The sequence below is a fragment of the Fonsecaea erecta genome (assembly GCF_001651985.1).
Source record: "Fonsecaea erecta strain CBS 125763 chromosome Unknown Scaff1, whole genome shotgun sequence".
Lineage (NCBI taxonomy): Eukaryota > Fungi > Ascomycota > Eurotiomycetes > Chaetothyriales > Herpotrichiellaceae > Fonsecaea > Fonsecaea erecta.
This window is the reverse complement of record NW_017387244.1, coordinates 4,189,579-4,212,828: the sequence shown is the minus strand read 5'-3', so window position 1 is coordinate 4,212,828 and position 23,250 is coordinate 4,189,579. Positions and strand designations below refer to the sequence as shown.

Sequence of the window (23,250 nt, the reverse complement as noted above, 5' to 3'; positions counted from 1 at the left end):
TCGCCCTGCTCGCCCCTCATTTGTCTTGCGTAACAAGCGGTGAACCGGAAGTCCAGTCTGGTGGCCCTTTTTTTGTCTTTTTGGACAATTCGCATACTAGATAACAATCACTTGCCTGCACATCAAGGTTTGGCCTTCGAGAATAGATTGCGGAAGCTCACTTCAGCATGTCCAGCCCTCCAGTCACTCCATGCTGGCTGTGAGGGAACAAGGTTTGCTAGCGGGTGCAGCCAGATCTAAAGGAGCGTGGCTCGTGGCAGTGCTCAACCTAACTTGCGTCTGCAGTGACCTTGAACTCAATTGCCCGCTCGTACGGATGTGGGAAACTCTACCTCGGATTGATCTCTCCATCTTGAGAGATCAACGTTGCTGGGTCGATTCGACCACATTCCCGTGATGCATTCCGTTGCCGTTTGGAAATTAAGGATTGCAGGGGCTGTTATATTTCACCGAGTAATATGTGGTGTTTCCTTCAGACGGTCATGCTGGAAGTGCACGCCCGCCTGCATCCTGATATCCCTGCTACAAGGATCGACAGTTAGGGTCTGGTTGCGATTTGTCTGCGGCATCATGTTTGCTGAGTAAATGACCGTGGGGAAGTGTATCCTAGTACATTGTGGCCAAACGAGGATGCGGTGTCTCAAAGCCAATGTCGCCCGCGCAGATAGGATCTGGCTCATGACAGGTGTTGGGTGCTCTCGAGTGATTTACTAGGAGAAATCTGAGGGGGAGGGAGCATCAACGGCGACGACTGGTCGGGCTTGTGATCGTCCAAAAACAGCATGAAAGGAATCCTGTTGTCTTTGAGGCTTGACCAAATGTCGTAGGCCATGCCGAACGACTCCCTATCCCAAATCACTATTCGAATTGGGCTTGCAATGGTCGGCATTTTGATGTAATAGAGGAGCTGGACCTCAGCATCAGGTGGAGCCTTTCTTTTCTTCGCCAGGAATTTTCGACAGTGTGACACGACGTAGTCAAACCCATACTTCTTGATCGCAGGTGGAGACTGCACGCAGAACAATTCTTGCATGCGCCCTCTCAGAACTTCTTCCTGACTACCGCTGAGGGCGCGGATCTCGATGAAGTTTGCATACCTGCCAGGGTAGAGTCTCATCCAGAGATCTCCTGCAGCTTGGCTGGAGCTGCCTTTAGGTGCAACAAAAACGTCGTCCGGCGACTCCGGCGAGTCGGTTGTAGCGAAGGATGCAGGCGTAGTAGATTGTTCATTGGTTCCAGTGGATTCCGAACGTTTGGGCGGATTAGATGTTTCGCTCTTTAACGGTGTATGCGCCACTGGCGTTCGTTTTTGAGAAATTTGCGGGATCCCGCAGACGAGGTGAGCCCAGAAATAGAGAGCGTTGTTGAAACAGGTCTCCCAATTCCTGGAACGTGTTCTTGCAAAATATGGCTTCAGCTCAGGAAAACGGCGAATGGAACTGGCGATGGCGTGGAAATCCAGCCCGTAGTTCAGAGCGGAGTTGGTATCATCTGGGACGATGGGTGGGACAACGAGTTCTTTGATCCTGCCGTCAAGTCGTTTTGCGGCAAGGTCGGACAATCCCAGCTCTAGCTGGAGACGAGCAAGATTCGAACGATACATTTCTTCCTTGCGAAAGTGTTTTAATGCTGTCCTGTCGGTCTCTCGGATGGATTCCCGCTTACCATGAACTCTGATAGGTGTTGCACGGCTGTCTGTCTGCGAGGTCCGGTACTGGTGTCAAGCGGTATAATGCGAGAAAAGGATACATCATGAGGAAGTGCATGGCTGCTGGTCTTTCCGGCGTTGGGGGCAACGAGCTGGAAATGGGACTGCATGTTGGGTGAAAACATGGAAGGAAGAATGAGACACCAAAGTGCGGCCTGAACGATGATGGGCGCGCCCTGTATTTGCATTTCTTCGAGTCCAATTGCGCCGACAATATGTCCCTGAGGGTACTGGGAAACCCTTTCCCACCCATCTTGATTGGGTATAGGACATAGTCCCAAGTTGATTGGCTCGACAATGCCGACCATGACCTATCGTAGTATTGGGTCATTTTTAGTCAATACCGCTCCCGCTCTTCACATGATGATGAGCTCGTCGAATGGCAGTTTCGCAAAGGTCAAGGATGCCGGGGCGGGAAGCGGGGACAGCCTCGTGTCCAGCTCAATTGCTTCAAAGACGCGAGACTTACGCAACTAAACTTTCTTTTGCCTCGTCCAGCCCAATCTGAACCATTTCAGCAGGCTAGATTCGTTCTCAGATAACCGACGGAGAAAGATTTCCTGCAGCATAATTAGGCGATTGGCCTAGCGCGTCTAGTAAACCTCTTTGACGGCATCCAATCTTCGTTGTTAGCACGTACATACAGCTCGGCGACCGCGAAGATTACGGGAAATCTCGAGGTCGTCTGGCAACAGCCACAACTTTTCAATATACTGACCGCAGCTTGGGATCAGTTGCTCGTGAGGAATTTCGCGTCGACGAGATCCTCCCTCTCCACCAAAAGTCGACGCAAAGACTGTCGTCAACGACTTCTGGGTGATCGAATTGCACCGAAGTGGATCTGTGCCTGCTGTGAATGGAAAGGTCAGCCGAGCGGGCGACGGGGCATTAGCCGATTTCTCGATTCGACGGTGTTTGGATCACGGTGGATTCTTGCAGTCTGGACCTCGGATCTTGACGTAGAGGCAACAGTAGTGTATCTAGTGGTAACGTGGGGGCATGGGATTGTGTATCTATCTATCATGTAAGGTGGTAGAAGTGCCAAGGCGCTAAGGCGCCTCGCAGCGTCCAGCACATACATACATATGTACTCGGTACTAGAGGGAAGCCTCAGGCTATTTATTATCTGTATGACGTATCTCGACGTCTGTTTGCCGTATTTGGGAGGTTCATGTCTCTCAGAGTATGGCCTGGCACAGGCAGTGGGGACGATTGAGGGAGCCTGTTACTGAGTTCAACTTCGAGCCTTCTCGTAGCGTTCGATTTACTCTCATTAGGTTCAGTCAACCTGGCAAGCATTGCTGCATGGAAAATAGTGGCTTGTTGGCATGAGCTTGAGACTGCAGTCGGACGTGGTAGAGAAATTGAGCAGATAAATCTTTGTAGCCTTGCGAATTTTGACTTACTCCGCAGTACGAGGTATATAGTGCGTATTACCGATGTCTATCGCGGCAACATGAAGATGCATGAGCAATCCGCTATTTGCACAAGTACCACCTGTATGTGTTTCTTCCCTTGTTGATGTGGGTCTTTGACTGTGTAGTCCTCTATGAGCGACGCCCCAAGCAAACTGACGAAGCATGAACATCACCCAAGACCACGACTCTCAGGACGAGTCAAACCACGGTACTGCGAAGGCAGCTAAGTGGATATCAGAAACTGCAGAGATGGTGGGAAAGGACATCTAAACTGCAATATCGCCAGCACATCAATGCATGGATGACGATTTCAAACCCTCCACCTTACACCAAAGGCTTCGCTTTGTCAACCTTCATCCGAGGGACCATTCCCAAGTCGCCCATCTCGGAGTACATCTCAAAAAGAGCTTCCATGGTATCGACAAACCCGGTCCATCCCAATCGCCTAGCTTTATTCATACACAAGCTGCCGAACTTCATGAAGGCCGCATCACCAAACTCAAAGTTCGCTTGGGGATCTTTGAACGGATTGTCGGTCAACTGGCCTCCAGAAGCCTTCATAAGCTGCTGCCAGGCCTCCTGATTTGCGGGCTCTGAAGCCCAGGTGACAAGCGAGAAGAGGGTGTGGAAGGTTGGAGGAGGGCCATAGCTGCGACTCAATTAGCGACCTCCACCGTTCACGTGGCAAGGTGGATTGATTGCACTCACCCCATCGGAGACCCTTTCCCGCCCCTGCCCTTTATCACATGGAACTTACTCAGATCCTCTTCGGGGGGATGGACGCCTTTCTCGACGCCAAACCACCGTGTCAGCTCCTCGTAGAAACGATCCCAGCTCAAACCCCCTGTGTCCTGAGAATTGAAGGCTTCATTCTTGCACTTGTCCTCTAATACGGCCCATTCGGACAGATAGCCCGTCAACATGGCAGAAGAATGATGAGACTCCCATTGCCAGGTATCCCAGTCTCCCGGGAAATATAAGGGCTCACCCTTCTGAGCTTGTACCGCCGCATAGAGGGCGAAAGGATGCAGGGCGTTCATCTGGGCATTGTTGACTGCGCCAAGGATCCAAGCCGGACGGATAACGTTCCACGTGGTGCTGTTGTCTTTACAAAATTTGAACAATGACCGCTCTTGTGGATAGTAGAAGTTTGGTTCAAGGTGCTCAGGCTGCGGATCGGATTCGATAGCGGGCGTGCGGGCACGACCAACGTGAATGCCGTAGTTCTTCGCACCAGTTTGAAGCAAAAACCGCTTGGGGATGATCTTAGAAAGTGTGAGAGCACCAAGGAAGTTGTCGAGCAACGCAGTGTTCACTTTGACCAGTTCGTCGGCATTGGACCACACGGGAGCTCCCGGCGGGGGTTTCGGTTGCAGATAGGAGTAGAAGAAGATATAGTCAGCCTTGACGCCAGCGGCGGTCATGGCATTAGCGATTTTTTGAGGATCCTCAAGAAAATCGACCGCCACATGTTGTACACGAGACCGCTGAGACTCTGGAAGCAGGGCCATCATGTCCTTAGGGGGAGGGCGTCGGGATAAAGCATAGACTTTGCTCCAGCGCTCGGGGCTGTCAAGTAGCACCCGCATGGTATGGAAGCCCGAAATGCCATTTGCACCGGTAACGATAGCTGTGAGATCTTTGATGGAAGGGTCAAAAGTCGGCAGATTGTGGTAGATGCCCTTATGCTTCACGGGATACCGCTCGGACCCCATGATGACGTTTAACGAGACGCAAAATCAATGGGGATTGTTTAGCACTGAAGGCAGGCATACTGAGGGGAAGGCGTAGGCCCTTATATACGCGTAAAGAGACGACGGGGCAAGGGAAGAGAGCCACACCTCGGGTGATGGTGTTAGTATTCCCTCGCAGCTTTGACATGAGGCAATAACGCGGGGTTCGTCTTGCTCGGTTTTTCCACCCACCGACCGTGAGCTTGCTGTGGGACGTAATGGTGATATGATTCGCTTCCAATCAAAACCAAGGAAGCTCTAGAGTCTGGGCGTCTCGAAACTGCGGTTTAGATTACATGATTAGTACAATTCAGGTAATGAGGCCACAAACGCGGAACCGATCCATCATTGAAGCATTCGGTTAAGGATGAAGTGAACCAGCCAAATTCGGACTTGAGCCGGAGGAATCTGCTTACGTAAGACGTGGAGGTCGGGGCCGTCACGTGATAGGGTGCGGAGAAGAATGTTGATGCCACAAGAACAAGTCTCTCATCTTCCACAAAAGAACTTTCTGTAGAACCTGCTGCCACAGTGGAAAATGCTCGACTGGCAGGATTTCGATGCGGTCTTCCAGCAAAAGCCGGACTATGCCTACGACAACCGAATGGTGGAGAGCATCATCAAGCACCGCAAGGAGTTCGGCGACCAATTGTTCTTTGATCGCATCTGGAAGACAATCGGCCTTGCAAGACGTGAGACCTCACTCTCCTCGTTATATCAGCATGTCTCAGGGTTACTGATCAAACATCAGCTGCAAGGAATAACTATCCACCTCGATCTAATCAGGATCTGCGCACTTTGTGGTCTAAGATCGCTCAGTCCTCCGCTCCTGATGAGCAGAAACTCGCTCTCCTTTACTACCTGCTCAGAGACTGTCGCCAGCTACCTAACGCCGACTCCAACTTTGCTCGAAGGACCCACCTGCCTCAGAGATGGCAGCTTCTCGTGGCCGGCTTGTGGGAACTTGATCACGCTCAATTCTCTCGCGCCCTCGAACACCTCACAGATCCATCACTGACACCCACCTTCACGGACGAAATCCTCCTTACCCTCATGCGACATCCAAAATGCGAGCCATCGTTGATACCAGCATACTACATTGCTATGTCTCCACCACTGGAAGATCCGACCGCGCTCGAGGCATATTTTGAGTTGATCATAGACAACAACCTGGTGGAAGCATATTATTTCGCACAAAGACAAAACGAAGCAAGACACAAAATGCTGTTTGAGAAACTGATTTCTGATGTACATGAGGACAGCCCTGGCCATTCTCGTTCGGAGCGAGCAGCCCTTCTTCTTGGACTGCCGTGGACCGCGCAGGAGGAAGCTTGGTTCGAGCGCTGTATACTGAACGGGCCAGCTTCCAAGCTGCCTGGTGCAAAGGATTCGCTCATGGCAAGGAGAATCATTATGGGGAGGTCTACAAGCGATCTAACTGCGCTGAGCCAGCTGAAAGGCGACAACATTGGAGGGATCAACTGGGAGGTCGTGAAAGCGGGGATTGCCGATGCGGTGCCCCATTGACATCAACTCAGCATCCAGCATTCTTGAATCGACACAGTTGTCATCCAAACAGGACCTTTCCGTGCACCGTGGGAACTATTTCTAAGCTCCTCTACAGCTCCTCAACTGTCACCGGACTTATCCCGCTGCGTTCGACTTTTAGCTTACCTGTGCCGCACATTTAGGCCGGTGATGACGCCAGACTTGGTCGAAACCGGGAATGGCCGCGTGTACCGAAACATCGGTGTCCCTTGCAGCGCATGAGACTACTTTCTTCTGTCGTCCGAAAGCTATAGCTATCAGGACCATCTTTGCTGCCGTCTCTGACCGGCCCTCCTAAACCATGGTGGACTCTCTTCTTATGCGCTGCGCCTCATGCCGTCGCGTCACAGAACATCTCGCCTGAGAAAGTACCAATACTCAAGGCGTGACCGACTGCCGAAAGAAGGGCGTCACGGAATTTGTGAAGGTTGATTTGTAAATGAAAACCTGTTCAGGATGAACTCTCGCCAGTGCTTCAAGGGTGTGGCTCAATGAAAATTATCATTCACTCGCAGACACACAACGTCGGCTTCGAGCTCTACCACACCTACAGCTGACGATGCTCCCAGCCCTTATTCTTTGTTGTCTCTCGACAGTGTTGGCCGCAAATGATTTGATCCGCCTCGAATACGCGTCTTACAGAGGCACAGCTCTTCCGAACGGGGTCACACAATGGCTTGGGATGCGATATGCCGCACCGCCGACGGGCAGTTTGAGATTCGCTGCACCCCAAGATCCTCCCGTGACCCACGGTATTCACGTAGCAGACAAGGTGAATCATATTTTCAGTCTCACCGTTCAGTGACTGGCCATGGCTAACTACGGTCTTCAGCACGGTGACATTTGCTTTGGAACGGGTAACAATGCTCGCGACCCAAGACTGTCCGAAGACTGTCTCTTCTTGGACGTTTATGCTCCCAGCCACGCGACCAACGCCTCCAAACTGCCGGTCTATTTCTTTATCCAGGGTGGCGGCTTTAACTTCAACTCGAATCCAAATTACAATGGCAGCGGCTTGATCACCACGTCCGGGCATGGGCTTATTGTCGTGACTTTCAATTACCGCGTTGGACCCTATGGGTTTCTCGCCAGCCGGGAAATCCAAGACTCTCCATCTGCCAGCCTAAACAACGGTCTAAAGGACCAACGCAAAGCACTTGAATGGGTGCAAAAGTACATTTCTCAGTTCGGTGGAGATCCAAAGCATGTTGTTCTCGGTGGAGATTCCGCAGGTGCTGCATCCATTGCTTACCACTTGACTGCGTACGGCGGTCGGAATGACGGGTTGTTTGTCGCTGCAGCTGCCGAATCGGTCAGTTTTGCACCCATCTTGACCTTCGAGGAAAGCCAGTACCAATATGACAGCCTTGCGAAACGCCTGGGCTGCACGTCTCGCACCACCGGTCAAGATTCAACCGTCAAGGATGACACGCTGTCGTGCCTCCGCTCCAAGACCACGGCACAGCTTCAGACTCAAAATCACAATGTGCCGTATCCCGGTGCCCAAAACCCCCCTCTGTACATGTGGAATCCAGTCATCGACAACGAGCTGATCCAAAACTACACCTATGCAGCCTTCGACAACGGCAACTTTCTCCGCGTCCCCGTCCTGTTCGGCGACGACACCAACGGCGGAACGATTTTCACGCCTCGGGGAACCTCCAGCCTGGCTCAGTCCAACACGTTCCTGCACGACCAATTCCCCGACCTGACTATCGAACAGCTGCGTCGCATCGACCAACTCTACCCCAACAACGGGCCGCAATTCCCCAACTCGGGTTCCTGGTGGCGCCAGGTCTCCAACGCGTACGGCGACATGCGGTACATGTGTCCGAACCTGTTCATCTCGTCGAGCTACGCGCGGTACGGTGTGCCGGGGAACTGGAACTACTGGTACAACGTACAGGACGCCGCGCAGGTGCGCCAGGGGCTGGGCGTGCCGCACACGGTCGAGCTCGCGGCTATCTGGGGGCCCGGGAACACCAACGGCGCGAGCCCGGCCAGCTATCGCAGCGGCGGGCCCAACGCGTGGATCGTGCCTCTGATGCAGGGCTACTGGATCAGCTTTGTCCGCACGCTGGACCCGAACCCGTTTCGGGCCCCAGGCTCCCCCACCTGGCAGGAGTTTACGCTCGCTGACGAGGACGGCAGTGCCGGTACTGGTGCCGGTGACTGGATGCGAATGCTTTTCGACACAGCCGACACGACGGGCATGGCCGAGGTCAGCACCGCTGTTAGGAAGAGGTGTCAGTACCTCAATTCGATCGGCCTGGCGCTCAAGCAGTGAGGCGACGACTGTAATTAAGGGACCGTACATGTTGTGTATGGAGGTCCTTTATCGAGCAATTCACGAGCTTCAACGTGTGATGAGAGAGAGATGGGTGGCTGTGGTTAAAGGATCGTCTTCAGACGTGGTGGCACACTGCAGGATACGAACACACAGAGAGAGTGCGCAGCGAACGGGGTGTACTGGGTACGGTGGTACTGTTTGCTACCACCCAGACACTTCTTCCAGTAGTAGCTCTAGCGGCAATAAGAAAATACCTACTTCACCTACCTATGTGCTTGTTTTCACTTAACAACCTGTATGTACCTCTGATGAATGAATCTAATATGTGGAGAAAGAGAAATATTAGACACATAGATATTATATGATGTGGAAAACCCTACTCCGTCGTGCCGGTTCAGTCATTTCGCGCTTAATCCAGCCAAGCCCGCTTCCTCCTTATTATATTATATATATATGTATGTAGCGATGCGATGCGATGCGATGGTTACATAATACCTATGTATGTATGTTTATATGTATATATGTACAATAAGTGACAAGATGTACAGTAGGGGAATTCTACTATACACTACCAACCAACCAATCAACTAACCAGTTTCGTGCGATGTAGCATCATCTCATCACCTTATCAGTTTCCTGCGGACATATGTAACATAAGAAGGGGGGGAAACAAAGTACTCATAAAGAAGTCAGTCGACTCGTTCAGAATCTACTTCACGTCGGTCTATCGCGCGAACTATGTAGCCAGGAACTACGGATTTTCAGGAATATCCAGATATGTGAATATATATGTGTGTGTGTGTCTGGGTGTCCCCTGCAGCGCCGGAGTTCTTGCTTCCTGATCTTCGTCCACGTAACGCCTGTGTTCACTTAGCTTCGAAGGATATTCATGTGCCCACCCGCCCAGCTCGATACTTTGACTGCACACACCTTACCAGATTGCCAGACATCGGAGTTCCAAACTCTCTCTTGGCTCTTCGTTCTCGGTTCCTGGCAGATCCACGCTGGAGTGCAACGTGCCACCGGCGGCGACGGTCTCCTTGTCGCGGTTGCTGTCGAAGAGGCCAATGACCAACGCCTCCTCAGGCTCCTGCTGGCTGATGAAGTACCACTTCTGACCCGAGGACCAGCGGGCCAGGTACGACTCGGTGTCGTGCGTCTCCTTCGAGTCCGGGGAGATGCCGAGGTTGGGCGTCTTCACGATCACGGGGACGTAGTCGCTCTCGAGGAACGTGCGGGCGTCACCGAGGGCGAGGGGATCGCGGCGCACGCGCTTCAGGGGCCGCCAGATCGAGTACAGCGCCCAGCGCGGGCCCAGTCCGGACTCGGCGTATTCCTCTCTCAGCGACTTGCCCTGCGCCAGCAGCTTCTCCTCGGCGTCGATAATGGGCTTTGCGACGGCCGTCATGGTCGGGTGGTACTTCCGCAGGTGCGTCCGCGCGCCGTTGGGCGCGTAGTCCAGGTGGACTTTCGGGGCCGGGCTGGCGCCGCCGTGCTGCTTGGAGAACCCGATGAACTGAGGGAAGCCGAGCTCGAGGTCCTTCTCTTCCTGCGACTTCTCCAGCGGCTGCTGTGCTTCTTCATTTTGGTCCCCGTGGCCGGCATGGGTCGCAAGAGCGTCGGCTTCGGACCAGACAGCGCTGCGGAGCAAGAGGGCTTCGGTGATGACCGTCTTCGCGCCCGTGACTTGTTTGACCATCTCTTCGGTCTCGGGCACGTAGAGCTCCTTCAGCAGTTTGGGGTCGTTCCAGCTCTCCCGGGTGTAGGGGGCGGCGTTCATGGTTGTCGGGTGACGGACGGCGGCGAAGCCATGGGTGTCGAGCTTGGCGGTGGGCTCCTTCGCTCCGGGCAGTTCGGCCACGGTGGGGACCGGGCGCATGTCGATGAGAGGTTGGAGCCGGACGTCACCGAACTCCGCCATGGCAGGTAGATGGAAGTTGTGGGGAGAAGGGGTGGGTGTTTGGCCCTGAGGGATGTAGCGTAGCTTGCCATAGTATTGGGGCTCGTCGGAAGAGGGGGTGGAGAGGACCTGGGTAAAGGTGGTGGTGGTTGTCGTGGTCGACATGGTGAAGGCAGTGCAATGGGAATCGAGTTATACAGTGCCAGAAGATGTGAGGGAGGGAAAGATGGAGGTGGAACGAATTACCTTGGTGAGGGAGGGTGAAGCTGGATGCTTTATACCTACAGCGGGAGTAAGACACGAGGATATACGACCCCCGACAGGGAGTGTGTCTGTGATAAGACGAGAAAGGCAAGAGAGAGGGAGAAGAGCCTTGGAGTTGAGGGGTTCATTGACTGATTGACTGATTGATAGAAGGAATGATTGATGGGCGAATCTCAATGAGACGAATTGATGAACTGCGCGCGTGGTGCTCAAGTCCGCCGGGCAAATCAACCCCGCAACGCCCAACCCAGATTCCCGAACAGGCAAGAGAGATACGCAAGCGCAGTTCATTCGTGCCTTGCGTGGCGTTCGACGACTGGTATCTGGTCTAAGGAGAGACATGCTGTTCCAAGTCCAGCCTCGACAGTCGATATTCTCGCCTTCCAAAGCTTGGGAGATGACGGGGAAGGGCTCATCACTCGATGACCATGGTGATAATGATTTCCATATCACAGCAGTGTCGACGGGCAAGTGAAGCCCAGCAACACCAAAAGTCTCTCAGACGTTGAACAGAAACTGATATGCACGCAGATTTTCCAAGGCAGCTGAGCCCATTCCATATCGAGTTTTCGGTAGGTGTTAGCCTGCACAACAAAAACTCACCGTTGCCCTCAGGATGACGCCGCCATCATCAACCTCCAGCCGAGTCATCACACTGGCAGTGAGAACAGAGCCATCCTCCTGAAGCTGCACAAAAGCACTTACCGGCTCAAACACCAGCAATTGTCAACGAGAGAGAAAGGATGATCAGGCCTCCCGGTCAAGCCACCGCGTGCGTCTCCTCGCAGTCACTAATCGCTGGACAATGGGCACGTCTTGCCACCCAAGACATGCAGAAGAGACGAGCTTCGAGACATGCATATGTATGTCGGTCTCTGGCCAGGTCAGGTGTACGGTCGGGATTTGCACCCGCAGCCGTTTGACCCCAGAAAGGTTGGCAGCCTCGAATCAAGAGTTGATTGAAGGTGGGCAAGACCACGGCCTAAAGGAAAATACTCACATGTTCACCACCCCGGTACAGGCCAAGATCAATTCATCACGCACGAGACCAAGTCACGACCTGGCCAATAGAAAGACCGTCATTTCCCATCGGCTCTTGCAGCGCGACCATTTGTCGTTTCCACTTCCAGATGGGACCCCCTCCTCAAGGCACGTCCGTCCCTGATCGCCCTCGGTAAAGCCACCTCGACTCGATCCCCAATACGGCACATGAACGGATTAGATGTGATCGAACGGTTGCTTCCGCCACATGCACGGAACCTCTTGCTGGTGTCGGGCCAGGATACGGATACTTTCGTTAAACGACCTGATCGACGCAGGTCCGGCAATCTTGCATAAGAAGGTTAGTGTTTGCAGGACTTTGGGAGTGGATAGATCCTGAACAAGAAGATCTGAGCCTTGAGACAGCCTTGGAGGTATGCATTCAACGCAGGCTCCTATAGAAACAGGAGGGCTTGTCAGTACAGGATACAGACGTTGCTGCCGACGAGCTGCTCATGATGTTTTAGGCTTTTGAGGACAGTGTGAAAGAGATAACAGAACGGAATCAAGCGTCAAGTTGCTAGATTGGAACATGAGGACTGCTGAACCCAGCCTCGTGGGTTGAGCCGTTGGGAACCGTGATAAGATCGGTGTGCACATAGAGTGGTATTATCGTCGGCTCGCCTCGACCCTATGCGACCTGCGGTATTTTTTCCCTTGTCCAATCTCTTTTCTGAACAGCACATGGCAGCACATGGCGAGACAGGGGGGTTAAGTCGGATGACCAGCTCATCGATCCATTGTCCTTTGATCTTCTCGTGGATCCCACTGGTATCTGGAGGACAGTCCGTCGTGTGCAATCTAGTGCATGGACAACTGAGGGAGCGACCCAAAAGGCAATCGGTGGCTAGGCACTAGGTAATTACTGTAAGGTTGACGAGGAGGACTAGAATCCGGACAGCCGAGTGCATGCGTCTCGTCTGCGGCATAAATACCGCTATGCCGGATGCAGGTGGTGGTGCATTGGTGCCTCACACCACCCGCCTGCGCCCTGGAGAGTGTGAAACCTTCTCAACCTTCTCGACCTCTTCAACTCCTCACATGTTGAGTTTATGCATCTCCTGATGTTGCGTTCCTTGGCCGATCCCTTACCATCAGATCATGTCAGCGGCAACTTCCCTTCTATTGTGCCCCCCCCGGTCCCATAGCTGCAAAAGGGTGGCAGAGCTCGCCAGCTGTTAGACGCCTTCATTCGTCCAACTGCCCCTCCTCAACCCTCTTCGAAGCCACTCGTACGTGTTCGTATCCTGCCACCCTTGCATTGGCCATGCCTGGTAGCTTTCGGAAGCCTTTCATCGAGCATCCACCTCTCCTCGACCCTTTGTCCTCGAATCCATGCCGCTGGCGGGAAAAAGAACAGTCAGCATTGCTCACGATGCAGCTCCCCCGAAGCATATGCTCCGGATCACTCCTACCGCTTCCCACGCCCACTTGTAACCTTGTTCGGACACGTGCAGGGATTGAACAGCTCGCATTGAACGCACTCTGATGCAATTGACTCGGTGCATAACTGGAGGCGAGGAGGAGCAGTTGGCGAGAATGGTAAAAAGATGTCGCTCATCCCCATCACAATGCTTGTCGACCGCCGCCGCCTAGATTAGCAATGAAATCCAATCCACGGTGCCTGCCGCCGTCCGTTACGACCGGATTTCTTGTCGTGGTTCCATACTTGGGTTATGATACGTAGCATCCTGAAGGGAGTAGTAGCAGATGTGATCATCATTGACTGTTATATAAACCTTTCCTCGCTTCCCCCCGTCGTCACCTCAATCTCTCTCCTCTCCCACCACAACTTCATCTTGATCTTCTATCACTACCCTTCTTTCCGTCTTTCCTCCCTTCTAGATTTCCTCCTCAACATTGGTTGCAGTCGTCAACCTTGTCTTCTTCCTCCACCATGTCGCCCACCGTCCAGGAGGATGTCTCTGCCGAGAGCATCTCGCCCTTTGGTAAGGCCCGCTCCACCGTCAAGGGCGAGCCTCTCAGCAGCGACGAGTTGAAGCTCCAGGATGACTACATGCGAGCCAGTCTCTATCTCTGCCTAGGCATGCTTTACCTCAAAAAGAACCCCCTCCTCAAAGAGCCGCTCTCGCTCGGAGACCTGAAAGCCAGACTCCTGGGACACTGGGGTTCCGACGCTGGTCAAGTCTTCACCTATGTCAACATGAACCGCCTGATCAAAAAGTATGATCTCGACGTCATCTTCATTTCCGGACCGGGACATGGAGCCCCCGCCGTTATTTCCCAGTCGTACCTGGAGGGCGTCTATAGCGAAGTTTACCCGGACAAATCCGAAGATGAAGAAGGCATGCGGAAGTTCTTCAAACAGTTCTCGTTCCCTGGAGGCATCGGTAGCCATGCCACCCCCGAGACGCCTGGCAGTTTGCACGAAGGAGGTGAGTGGCAAGACCCAAATTGCCGTGATGGGTCCACCTAACGCTCCAACTAGGTGAACTTGGTTACAGCATTTCACATGCCTTCGGAACCGTTTTCGACCACCCCAACCTGATCGCCTTGACGATGGTCGGCGATGGGGAGTCCGAAACGGGTCCTTTGGCAACCAGCTGGCACAGCACCAAATTCCTCAATCCAATCACCGACGGTGCCGTTCTCCCTGTTCTTCACCTCAATGGCTACAAGATCAACAATCCTACCGTTCTCGCCCGTATCAGCCATCGAGAGCTGGAGGCGCTCTTCATCGGCTATGGCTGGACCCCGTATTTCGTCGAAGGAAGCGACCCCCTGAGCATGCACCAGGCCATGGCCGCCACCTTGGAGAAGTGCGTCTTGGAGATTCGAGCCCACCAGAAGAAAGCACGTGAGTCAGGAAAGGCATTCCGGCCTCTGTGGCCCATGATCGTCCTTCGAAGCCCCAAGGGCTGGACTGGGCCACGAAAAGTGGACGGGCACTACCTCGAAGGCTTCTGGCGAGCCCATCAGATTCCCCTTCCAGATGTGGCGTCGAGCCCCGAGCACCTGAAACTCCTTGAACAATGGATGAAGAGCTATACCCCTGAGAAGTACTTTGGCGCAGACGGCAAACTGATCCCAGCTCTGAAGAACTTGGTGCCAGACGGCAATCGCCGGATGAGTGCGAACCCGATCGCCAACGGTGGACTCATCAAGAAGCCGCTGCTCATGCCCGACTTCCGTGACTATAAGCTGCCATGTGAGAAGGGAGGCATCACGGAGGCCCCCAGCATGTCGAACATGGCCGTTTTCCTGCGAGACATCATCGCGAAGAACCCACACAACTTCCGTCTTTTCGGGCCCGACGAGACAGAATCTAACAAGCTTGCCGGCGTATACGAGGCCGGTAAGAAAGTGTGGATGGGCGAATACTTTGAAGAAGACCAAGACGGTGGCAACCTGGCCTTCGAAGGCCGCGTCATGGAAATCCTGAGCGAACATACCGTGGAGGGTTGGCTCGAAGGCTATCTCCTGTCCGGGCGCCACGGCATGCTCAACAGTTACGAGCCTTTCATCCACATCATCGACTCGATGGTCAACCAGCACTGCAAGTGGATCGAGAAGTGCCTCGAAGTCGAATGGCGGGCCAAGATCGCGTCTCTCAACATCCTGTTGACAGCGACAGTCTGGCGTCAAGACCACAACGGCTTCACCCACCAGGACCCTGGGTTCCTAGACGTCGTGTGCAACAAATCTCCCGAGGTGGTGCGCATCTACTTGCCGCCAGATGGAAACTGCCTCCTGTCCGTGATGGACCACTGCTTCCGCAGCAGCAACTACGTCAACGTCATCGTGGCCGACAAGCAGAACCACCTGCAGTATCTCGACATGGACGCCGCCATCGAGCACTGCACCAAAGGCGCCGGCATCTGGGACTGGGCGTCCAACGACCAAGGCCAGGAGCCCGATGTGGTCATGGCGTCTTGCGGTGACGTGCCGACTATGGAATCGCTGGCCGCGACGGCGCTGCTCCGCGAGTACGTGCCGGAGCTCAAGATCCGGTTCGTCAACGTGGTGGACCTGTTCAAGCTGATCCCGGAGCACGATCACCCGCACGGCATGTCGCAGCGGGAGTTCGAGGCCATCTTCACGCCCAACCGGCCCGTCATCTTCAACTTCCACTCCTACCCCTGGTTGATCCACCGCCTGACAGCCCAACGGCCCAGCCAGGCCAACCTGCACGTCCGCGGCTACAATGAGAAGGGCAACATTGACACCCCGCTCGAGCTGGCCATCCGCAACCGCACCGACCGCTTCAGCCTGGCCATCGAGGCCCTCGACCGCATGCCCGAGCTGGGAAACAAGGGCGCCAGCGCCCGGGAGAAGCTGCTCAGCTCGCAGATCAATTACCGCACCATCGCCTTCAACGACGGCATCGACCCGGAGGAAATCAGGAAGTGGGTGTGGCCCTTTTAGGGAGATGGTAATACGGCCGAGGGGAACCAAACGGAAAGCAGACGAGTTGGCCATGGGTGTGCATGGCAACACCGAAGCTGCTGGGGGGACGAGGGTTTCTACCAAAAGGCGCTACGATTTACGAATTTGATCGCACATGCGCAAGGGGAGAGGGACGGTAATAGATTATTATCACGAAGAATCAACTATTAGAAGGGAATTGATTGTAATGAAATTCAACATTCGATAAATATATATTGCTTTGTCAAGAAATTCAGGCCAATCGCCGTGCTGAATGCATCCGTTTCCTGTTCCGCAGTTGTCAAGACACACGGTTCACCCCTCAGATCAGACGGGAGGAGGGAACACGCGTGCCGGTATACGCAAGGCTCAATGAAGGCTTCTCCAGGATACGATTCATGACGACGGTCCGAGATATGTATGTCCCAGGTCTAGGATGAAGTTGGTGGACCTTTAGGTACGGACGGAGTATTACATGGCCTCGAGAACAGTCCTGTGAAGCGACCCACCTTTACTGTACATAAACATTTACCTCCTTCCTTACTTCCTCCCATCCTCCCTCCCTCCCTTCTGACGGCCATTGAGGGATATCAGATACTGTATATCGTATACCATTTCATCACACTAAGCCAGGCAGTCTTCCTTTATCTTTTGTTCCTTCCTGGAAGCCTGGCACACGTGGAAGGTCAGGTCAAATTTTCAAGAGAATACGAAAACGAAAAGAGAAGAAAAGAAAATGCAAATCACTATCAGTACCTACATAGATACAGAGAGGTGCACTGCACTGCACTGAATCCGGGGGAAATCCCACGATAAGTAGCAAAAATACAAAATAAAATAAAATGAAAAATTCGACATGGGCTTCAATGGGAACTGGGTTGGACGGCGAAGACTGCAGACTGGAGACTAGAGAATGGAGACTTGAGGACCTTGGATTTCAACAGAACCGCCCTCCCTCCTTTCCCCCCAAACCCCTTTTCTTTGGTTCTAGGGTTTTGATCGTTTTCATCCTACGCCTTGTGAAGCAAAGCCATGCATCTCGGAGAATGTTCAGAGCAGCCAGGGAGGACCAGACAGACCAAGGGGGGGGGTAAAGAAGTCCGCGTCAGCCATTGGAAGAAAGACCTCAAGAGGGAGATATATATATATATCTCTCTGACATGACGATGTACAAGAATCTGCCATGAAGGGCTAGCTAGCTAGGAGTGGTGGCTATTTTGATCATATGATATCGTGTCGTGCCTTGTGTCCACTGTGTAGCTGGAAGATCGGGCTTAGCGTCCGCGAAAGAGAGGCAGGAAGAAAGGCATCGATAGAGCAGTTAACAGAACCTTTGGGTGGCCAAACACATTGTAGAACCCCTGACATATCCCGGCGACGACAGGGTTCCCTGCTGAGGCTCATCCCAGCTTTTTGATCTCTCTTCTCAAATGCTTGCAAGTGCCTCCGACATCCAGCGTATACGAAGGGGAGGGAGGCCCTTGCGATCGAGTGGCGAGGCTGACCACCTCCCATGGTCGTCGCATTGGAGACGAGATCTTGTATTTGTTGGCCAATTTCTGCTTCCGGGCTCATTGATTCTTCAGACATTCGAATCGAGCTGGCATCGACGCCGTTCTCTGCCGAGAGGAAGAAAGCCAGCAAGCACAGTCTTACTGGCAACAAGCCTGGAACGCCCTTGCTCATCCCTGCAGAAACCCCCTTTACTAAGTCCCAATCTGTCCAAATGACATTGCTATCGTCGTCTTCATTCTGCATTTCTCGACAAAGTTGTATCTCTCATCTGTCATTTACCGTGTTATGCACCTTCGCTTCCAAATTCGGCCGTCCACTCGGCATTTCGTTTCAGATCTTCCCCAGACACAGTCGGTCTACTCGCTTTGATGGCGCGGATGAAGTCCTTCACGGTTAACGGAGGCTCGAGCAGCTTTTCCGAGTCAACGTCCACCCAGGTCATTTCCATTGCTCCAGGGTCGCCAGGGGAGCACGGAGTGAGTTTCTCGACGCCGTCAACCATGACCTGACGAGCATTTGTTAGTAGCTTGACTTGCAGGTAATAACGGGACAGTGCTTGGGAGAGCGGTTGGACTTACCTTCTTGTAGTGCGTAGCTGTTTGGATCTTCCTCACGGGCTGCATCAAGGCATCTTGCACCGCAATACTGATATCGCTCCCCGAGTAGCCTTCACTCAGATCTGCCAGCGCCTTGTAGTCCGCCTGGGTCATGTCGCATTTCGTATCCCCAACAGCGAGCTCAAACATCCGCATTCGTGCTGGTTTGTCCGGTAAAGAGATGTGCACTCTTCGCTGGAAACGTCGACGGATAGCAGCATCTAACTGCCAGGGAATGTTTGTTGCGCCGAGGATCAGGACGCCACGAGAGTCCTTTCCCACTCCATCCATTTGGACGAGAAGCTCAGTTTTAATACGTCTTGACGCTTCCGATTCGCCTTCGCCTCGAGGTCCACACAAGGCATCGACCTCGTCAATAAAGATGATTGCGGGTTTGTTTTCTCTTGCCATGTTGAAGAGTTGTTTGACCAGCCGTTCCGACTCACCCATCCACTTACTCACCAGATCGGACGAACTCACGCTGAAAAAGGTGCTGTTTGCCTCTGTCGCGACAGCTTTTGCGAGGTACGACTTACCCGTACCAGGAGGCCCGTAGAGTAATATCCCTTTCCAAGGTTGTCGTTTGCCCTGGAATAAGTGAGGGAATTTGATAGGCAGGATGACAGCTTCTTTCAATGCTTCCTTTGCGCCCTCAAGACCAGCGACGTCCTCCCATTTGACATTTGGTTTGTCGGTCAAGATCGCCCCCATTAATTGTCCACGGAGTTTCTTTGAATCCGCATCTTCTTCATCTTTGTCTCCTGCTTCTCCTTTGCCCGCGCCGTTGACAGCTTTTCCGTTCACACCCATCGCCGCGGGCTTTTTGCGATTAGACGAATCGTTTGTCTGAATGTGGGCTTTCAGTTTCTCCGCTCGATCCATGTATTCGCCCGCCTTTGCGCGGATCATTTCCTTTGACTTTGGATTCTTTTCCCATTTTAGTGCCAGCATGAAGAGTTCGAGTGCGGCATAGTACTGTTGGTAGGCTTGATCGTAGGAACCGGCGGTGTCGAGCTCAATGGCTTTCTTTACCGTGTCTATTGCGCGGCCGAGGAAGTCGGTGTTGGACATTCTGAGCGGCGGGTCTCTGACGCTGGGGGTCCTAGACAAGGTACGACGGAAGATAAGGGTGGTCGTAGAGGTACCTCGACCAGATACAATTGAGGTAAACAAGCGGCGGAATCCGCTCGATGACTGTCTTCAGGCTGCAATGGGAGCCAATGAAAGGCGTCTGTCCAGCAGGTCCAGCACAGATATACAAGGGTCGTGGAATTCTGTCTCGGAGTCGCGTGAATCCCAGATCCCAGAAGAACGTAGAGTGGTCACAAAGCAGCGAAGGTGAGGAGTGGGATGGAAACGGAGATGGCGCACCGGCATTTGCCCCGCGGACTGCGCGCTAGAACGGTTTCCCATTCCAGGCATGTACAAATCCGTTACAAATCTTTCCATCACAGCCTAGATCGTCTTCTCAACCGGCACACCATGGAAGAGGACAGAAGTAAGCTGCAGGCCTTGTCCGAAGCTCTGCAAAAATTCCAAGACGGTCGGGAACAAAATGCCCCCAGACACGCTACCTTTGATGTTCTGACTTGTTCGTCCCACAGATCTCCAAACCGCCGTGGAAGCACGTCAAAAACTCGAAGCACAGCAGCAAGAAAACAAGGCCGTCCAGAGAGAATTCGAATCCTTACCCGAGGACGCGGGGATCTACAAACTGGTCGGCCCAGTGCTACTGAAGCAGGACAAGACGGAGGCGGTAAATGCGGTCGACGGCCGGCTCGATTTTATCACCAAGGAAATCACTAGGCGGGAAGATAGGATCAAGGAACTACAAGAAGGAAGCGAAAAGAAGAGAGTCGAACTGATGCAGCTTCAACAAAAGATACAATTGGCCGCGCAAGGACAAGGCGCAGGCTGAAGAAAACACTGAACGTGTTCCCTGGGGCACTGTGCGAGGAATGGAACGGTCTTTTGTCAGACTGCATGCCCATCCCATGTCCATTCCTTACCACAGCACTACCAGTCTCCGGCATCGCACACCTTGGGTGAGATCGAAACTGCCACTGGCACTCGAAGCCATCTCCCTCCAGTCGCCAACCACACAGCAACAACGGCTCTGCGGCTGTATTGATGAGCGAGTTTCGGACGTAAATCCAATGCAAGCCAATCCGGTATTGGCGTTTGCGCAGGACCATACGCCCCAGCGTATTCCTCGAGGTCATTCAAAACCTCACAAGGTGTTTCAAGATGTGCTGTGGACAGATATGCGGACACATTAGGGAAAAGACTTCCGTGTAGGAGTGAAGGCATGCGCAGTGGAAGATTGCGGCAGTAGGCATACAATTGCTCGAACCGAGTGAGATAGTCAGGCGCTCCGACATGGATTGGGTGTCGTTATGAAGAGACATGAACTGGAGGCGACTCATGTCTCGTCAATTGACTATGACCCGTAGGATGAATCTAATTCTCGTTTGGTCTTTGTCCTTGTTGAGCTCCAGCAGAACAACGCTCACCAGGCTGCGGGTGACTCTTTCCAGCTCTAGATTTGATTGGCGGATCTGCCGATAAGGCTTGGCGCCGTAATTTTTTCTCCATTCTATCCAAACCTCTCGGCCTGTGTTCCAGCTGTTGACCACCCTCACCATCGTTTGTCGCTCAATTGCGGAGCCTCTCGCACGAACAGTCTCTCTGAACACTGTTCTGTTCTTCTCAAAATGCCTCGCGAGGGTAAAAAGCGAGGGAGGCGGCAGCAAGAAAAGGAGGGGAAGAGTTTTACAAAACGCCTCAAAACCCAACACACTCATGACGAGGAGATTCCAGGCGAAGTTGTGGTGGAGGGCGATGCCGGAGATGACTTCATCAGCTTTGATGCTGGAAGGCCGCAAGGAATCCAGGAGCCGCAAGAAGAGATCGAGTTTCACGGACTCCTTACACCCGAAGAACAAGAATACTACGCAAACGTCAACACGAAGATCGTTGCAAATGATTTCGAGTCCCCAGAAGACCGTGCGGTTTTCCTCGAAGCGGTCCACAGAGAGACCGAAGGCAAAGAAATGAAGGTCGCATCGAGCCAGTCATGTTCTAGATATCTAGAGAAGATCATCATGTTATCTACTCCTGAACAGCTGCGACATCTTTTCAGCAAGTTCCTTGGAAACTTGACCTATCTTGTGCGACATCGGTTCGGAAGCCATTGTTGTGAGACACTTTTCCTCGAGGCGGCGAAGCGTGTGGGAAGGGAACCGCAGGTAGAGGAAGTCGACGAGACTGGATCGATAACCATAGAAAACCTCTTTCTGCGTGCAGCAGAGGAGTTAGAGCCGAATATGGGCTTTCTGCTGACTGACAGATTCGCTTCCCATACGGTCCGGGTGTTATTCCTCGTCCTGTCGGGACTTTCATTAGAGGATGATTCAGTCAAGGCAATGGTTGCCAGCAAAAGAAAGGAAAAGCTCGAAGCACCAGTTGTCAAAGAGACCGAAATACACGAGACCAAACGTGTCGTACCCAAGACATTCCGCAACGCTCTTGACAAGTTAATTGGTAGTGCAATTTCTTCGTTGGACACGACCTACCTGAGAGCACTGGCAACACATCCGACCGGCAATCCTGTCTTACAATTACTTCTCCGTGTTGAACTCTCGGCATCCGGCAAGAATAAGGCGACTGAAGAGAACTCAGTCCTTCGGAAATTGTTACCAGACCAAGACCTAGAGGAGGATTCGGAGAGTGCTAAATTCATCTCTGGGTTGATTTATGATCCTACTGGCTCACATTTGGTCGAGATCCTTATCCAGCAGCTTCCTGGCAAAGTGTTCAAGAAGCTCTACAAGAACGTCTTGAAACCACGGCTCGGGAGTCTGTCCAAAAACGACACAGCCAGCTATGTGGCGATGAGGATCCTTGAACGGCTGGGTAAAGATGATCTTGGCGAAGCGAAAAAATTGATTCTAGCAGAGCTGCCAATCCTCATTTCCCGGCGGAGAACTGGCTTGATCAGAGTTCTGATCGAACGATGTGCCTTGCGAGGTGTGGATTTGCAGGATGTATCGGATGTGATCAAGTCAGCATACAGCGCCGATGGAGAAGAATTTCTGTCCAATCTTCTCAGCTTCAGACCGGTGGAGGTACCAGAACAGCCCCAGGACAAAGACAGGAACAAAGGCACAGAAGCCTCTGGCCCAAAGACTGATGTCCATGGTTCCCTACTGGCTCAGACAATGCTCCAAAGCCCAAGAACCTGCGCCCTAGTGCAGAACAGCTTGTTATCATTAGAAACAAAAGTGCTGATGGCAATGTCGCGAGATCCAGCTTCCTCACGCGTCATCCAATCTTCCCTATCTCCGACTGATGCCAACATACAATTTCGACGAGAGTTTGTCCCTCGGTTCTATGGGCATATCAGCAGCCTAGCGCAAGATTTTACTGGCTCTTACGTAGCTGATGCCCTATGGTCCGCCACAGACGGGCTTCATTTCGTGAAAGAGCGTCTCGCCGGAGAGCTTGCCAATAGTGAAAGTCAACTTCGAGACTCGCCCTTTGGTCGAAATGTTTGGAAGAACTGGGCGATGGACTTGTATCTTCGACGGCCTGGTGAATGGCGCGCTCTGGCCAAGGGCTCAGGCCAGAGTGTCAAACCGGCTGCGCCTCTGAAGGAAGCATCAGGGCAAGAGAGGAAGAAGACGCCGATCGAGCTCGCCCGAGAAAGGCATTCTCAGAAGATGAATTCGCACGGCACGAGGAACAGTCATGCCTCAGCAACATCCGCCAACGCTGTGGTCCGAACCAACGCCTAGAGCCTGAGGGACAGGGACATGGAGAAGTAAAATGGACATTCGCCATAGGCCGGTA

At 53.0% G+C, this 23,250-nt stretch overlaps 9 protein-coding genes across 9 annotated transcripts; 5 read left to right on the top strand and 4 right to left on the bottom strand.

Annotated features, from left to right (window-relative positions):
• Positions 1-676: 676 nt before the first annotated feature.
• AYL99_01490 (hypothetical protein) lies at positions 677-1,603 on the bottom strand (the record flags this gene model as incomplete). The annotated part of the gene is made up of 1 exon (XM_018833006.1): positions 677-1,603. One exon carries the CDS (start codon positions 1,601-1,603, stop codon positions 677-679), a length of 927 nt encoding a protein of 308 aa, XP_018698885.1.
• A 1,847-nt stretch (positions 1,604-3,450) lies between these two features.
• On the bottom strand, positions 3,451-4,841 carry AYL99_01489 (hypothetical protein; the record flags this gene model as incomplete). The annotated part of the gene is made up of 2 exons (XM_018833005.1): positions 3,451-3,775; positions 3,835-4,841. 2 exons carry the CDS (start codon positions 4,839-4,841, stop codon positions 3,451-3,453), a joined length of 1,332 nt encoding a protein of 443 aa, XP_018698884.1.
• A 556-nt stretch (positions 4,842-5,397) lies between these two features.
• Positions 5,398-6,386, top strand: AYL99_01488 (hypothetical protein; the record flags this gene model as incomplete). The annotated part of the gene is made up of 2 exons (XM_018833004.1): positions 5,398-5,551; positions 5,611-6,386. The coding sequence occupies 2 exons, from the start codon at positions 5,398-5,400 to the stop codon at positions 6,384-6,386; spliced, it is 930 nt and encodes a 309-aa protein (XP_018698883.1).
• An 832-nt stretch (positions 6,387-7,218) lies between these two features.
• On the top strand, positions 7,219-8,694 carry AYL99_01487 (hypothetical protein; the record flags this gene model as incomplete). The annotated part of the gene is made up of 1 exon (XM_018833003.1): positions 7,219-8,694. The coding sequence occupies one exon, from the start codon at positions 7,219-7,221 to the stop codon at positions 8,692-8,694; it is 1,476 nt and encodes a 491-aa protein (XP_018698882.1).
• A 934-nt stretch (positions 8,695-9,628) lies between these two features.
• Positions 9,629-10,762, bottom strand: AYL99_01486 (hypothetical protein; the record flags this gene model as incomplete). Its single annotated transcript, XM_018833002.1, has 1 exon — positions 9,629-10,762. The coding sequence occupies one exon, from the start codon at positions 10,760-10,762 to the stop codon at positions 9,629-9,631; it is 1,134 nt and encodes a 377-aa protein (XP_018698881.1).
• A 3,037-nt stretch (positions 10,763-13,799) lies between these two features.
• AYL99_01485 (hypothetical protein) lies at positions 13,800-16,288 on the top strand (the record flags this gene model as incomplete). Its single annotated transcript, XM_018833001.1, has 2 exons — positions 13,800-14,298; positions 14,352-16,288. 2 exons carry the CDS (start codon positions 13,800-13,802, stop codon positions 16,286-16,288), a joined length of 2,436 nt encoding a protein of 811 aa, XP_018698880.1.
• Positions 16,289-18,086: 1,798 nt separating this feature from the next.
• On the bottom strand, positions 18,087-19,470 carry AYL99_01484 (hypothetical protein; the record flags this gene model as incomplete). Its single annotated transcript, XM_018833000.1, has 2 exons — positions 18,087-18,308; positions 18,382-19,470. 2 exons carry the CDS (start codon positions 19,468-19,470, stop codon positions 18,087-18,089), a joined length of 1,311 nt encoding a protein of 436 aa, XP_018698879.1.
• A 411-nt stretch (positions 19,471-19,881) lies between these two features.
• AYL99_01483 (hypothetical protein) lies at positions 19,882-20,317 on the top strand (the record flags this gene model as incomplete). Its single annotated transcript, XM_018832999.1, has 2 exons — positions 19,882-19,942; positions 20,004-20,317. The coding sequence occupies 2 exons, from the start codon at positions 19,882-19,884 to the stop codon at positions 20,315-20,317; spliced, it is 375 nt and encodes a 124-aa protein (XP_018698878.1).
• A 796-nt stretch (positions 20,318-21,113) lies between these two features.
• Positions 21,114-23,195, top strand: AYL99_01482 (hypothetical protein; the record flags this gene model as incomplete). The annotated part of the gene is made up of 1 exon (XM_018832998.1): positions 21,114-23,195. The coding sequence occupies one exon, from the start codon at positions 21,114-21,116 to the stop codon at positions 23,193-23,195; it is 2,082 nt and encodes a 693-aa protein (XP_018698877.1).
• Positions 23,196-23,250: the final 55 nt, after the last annotated feature.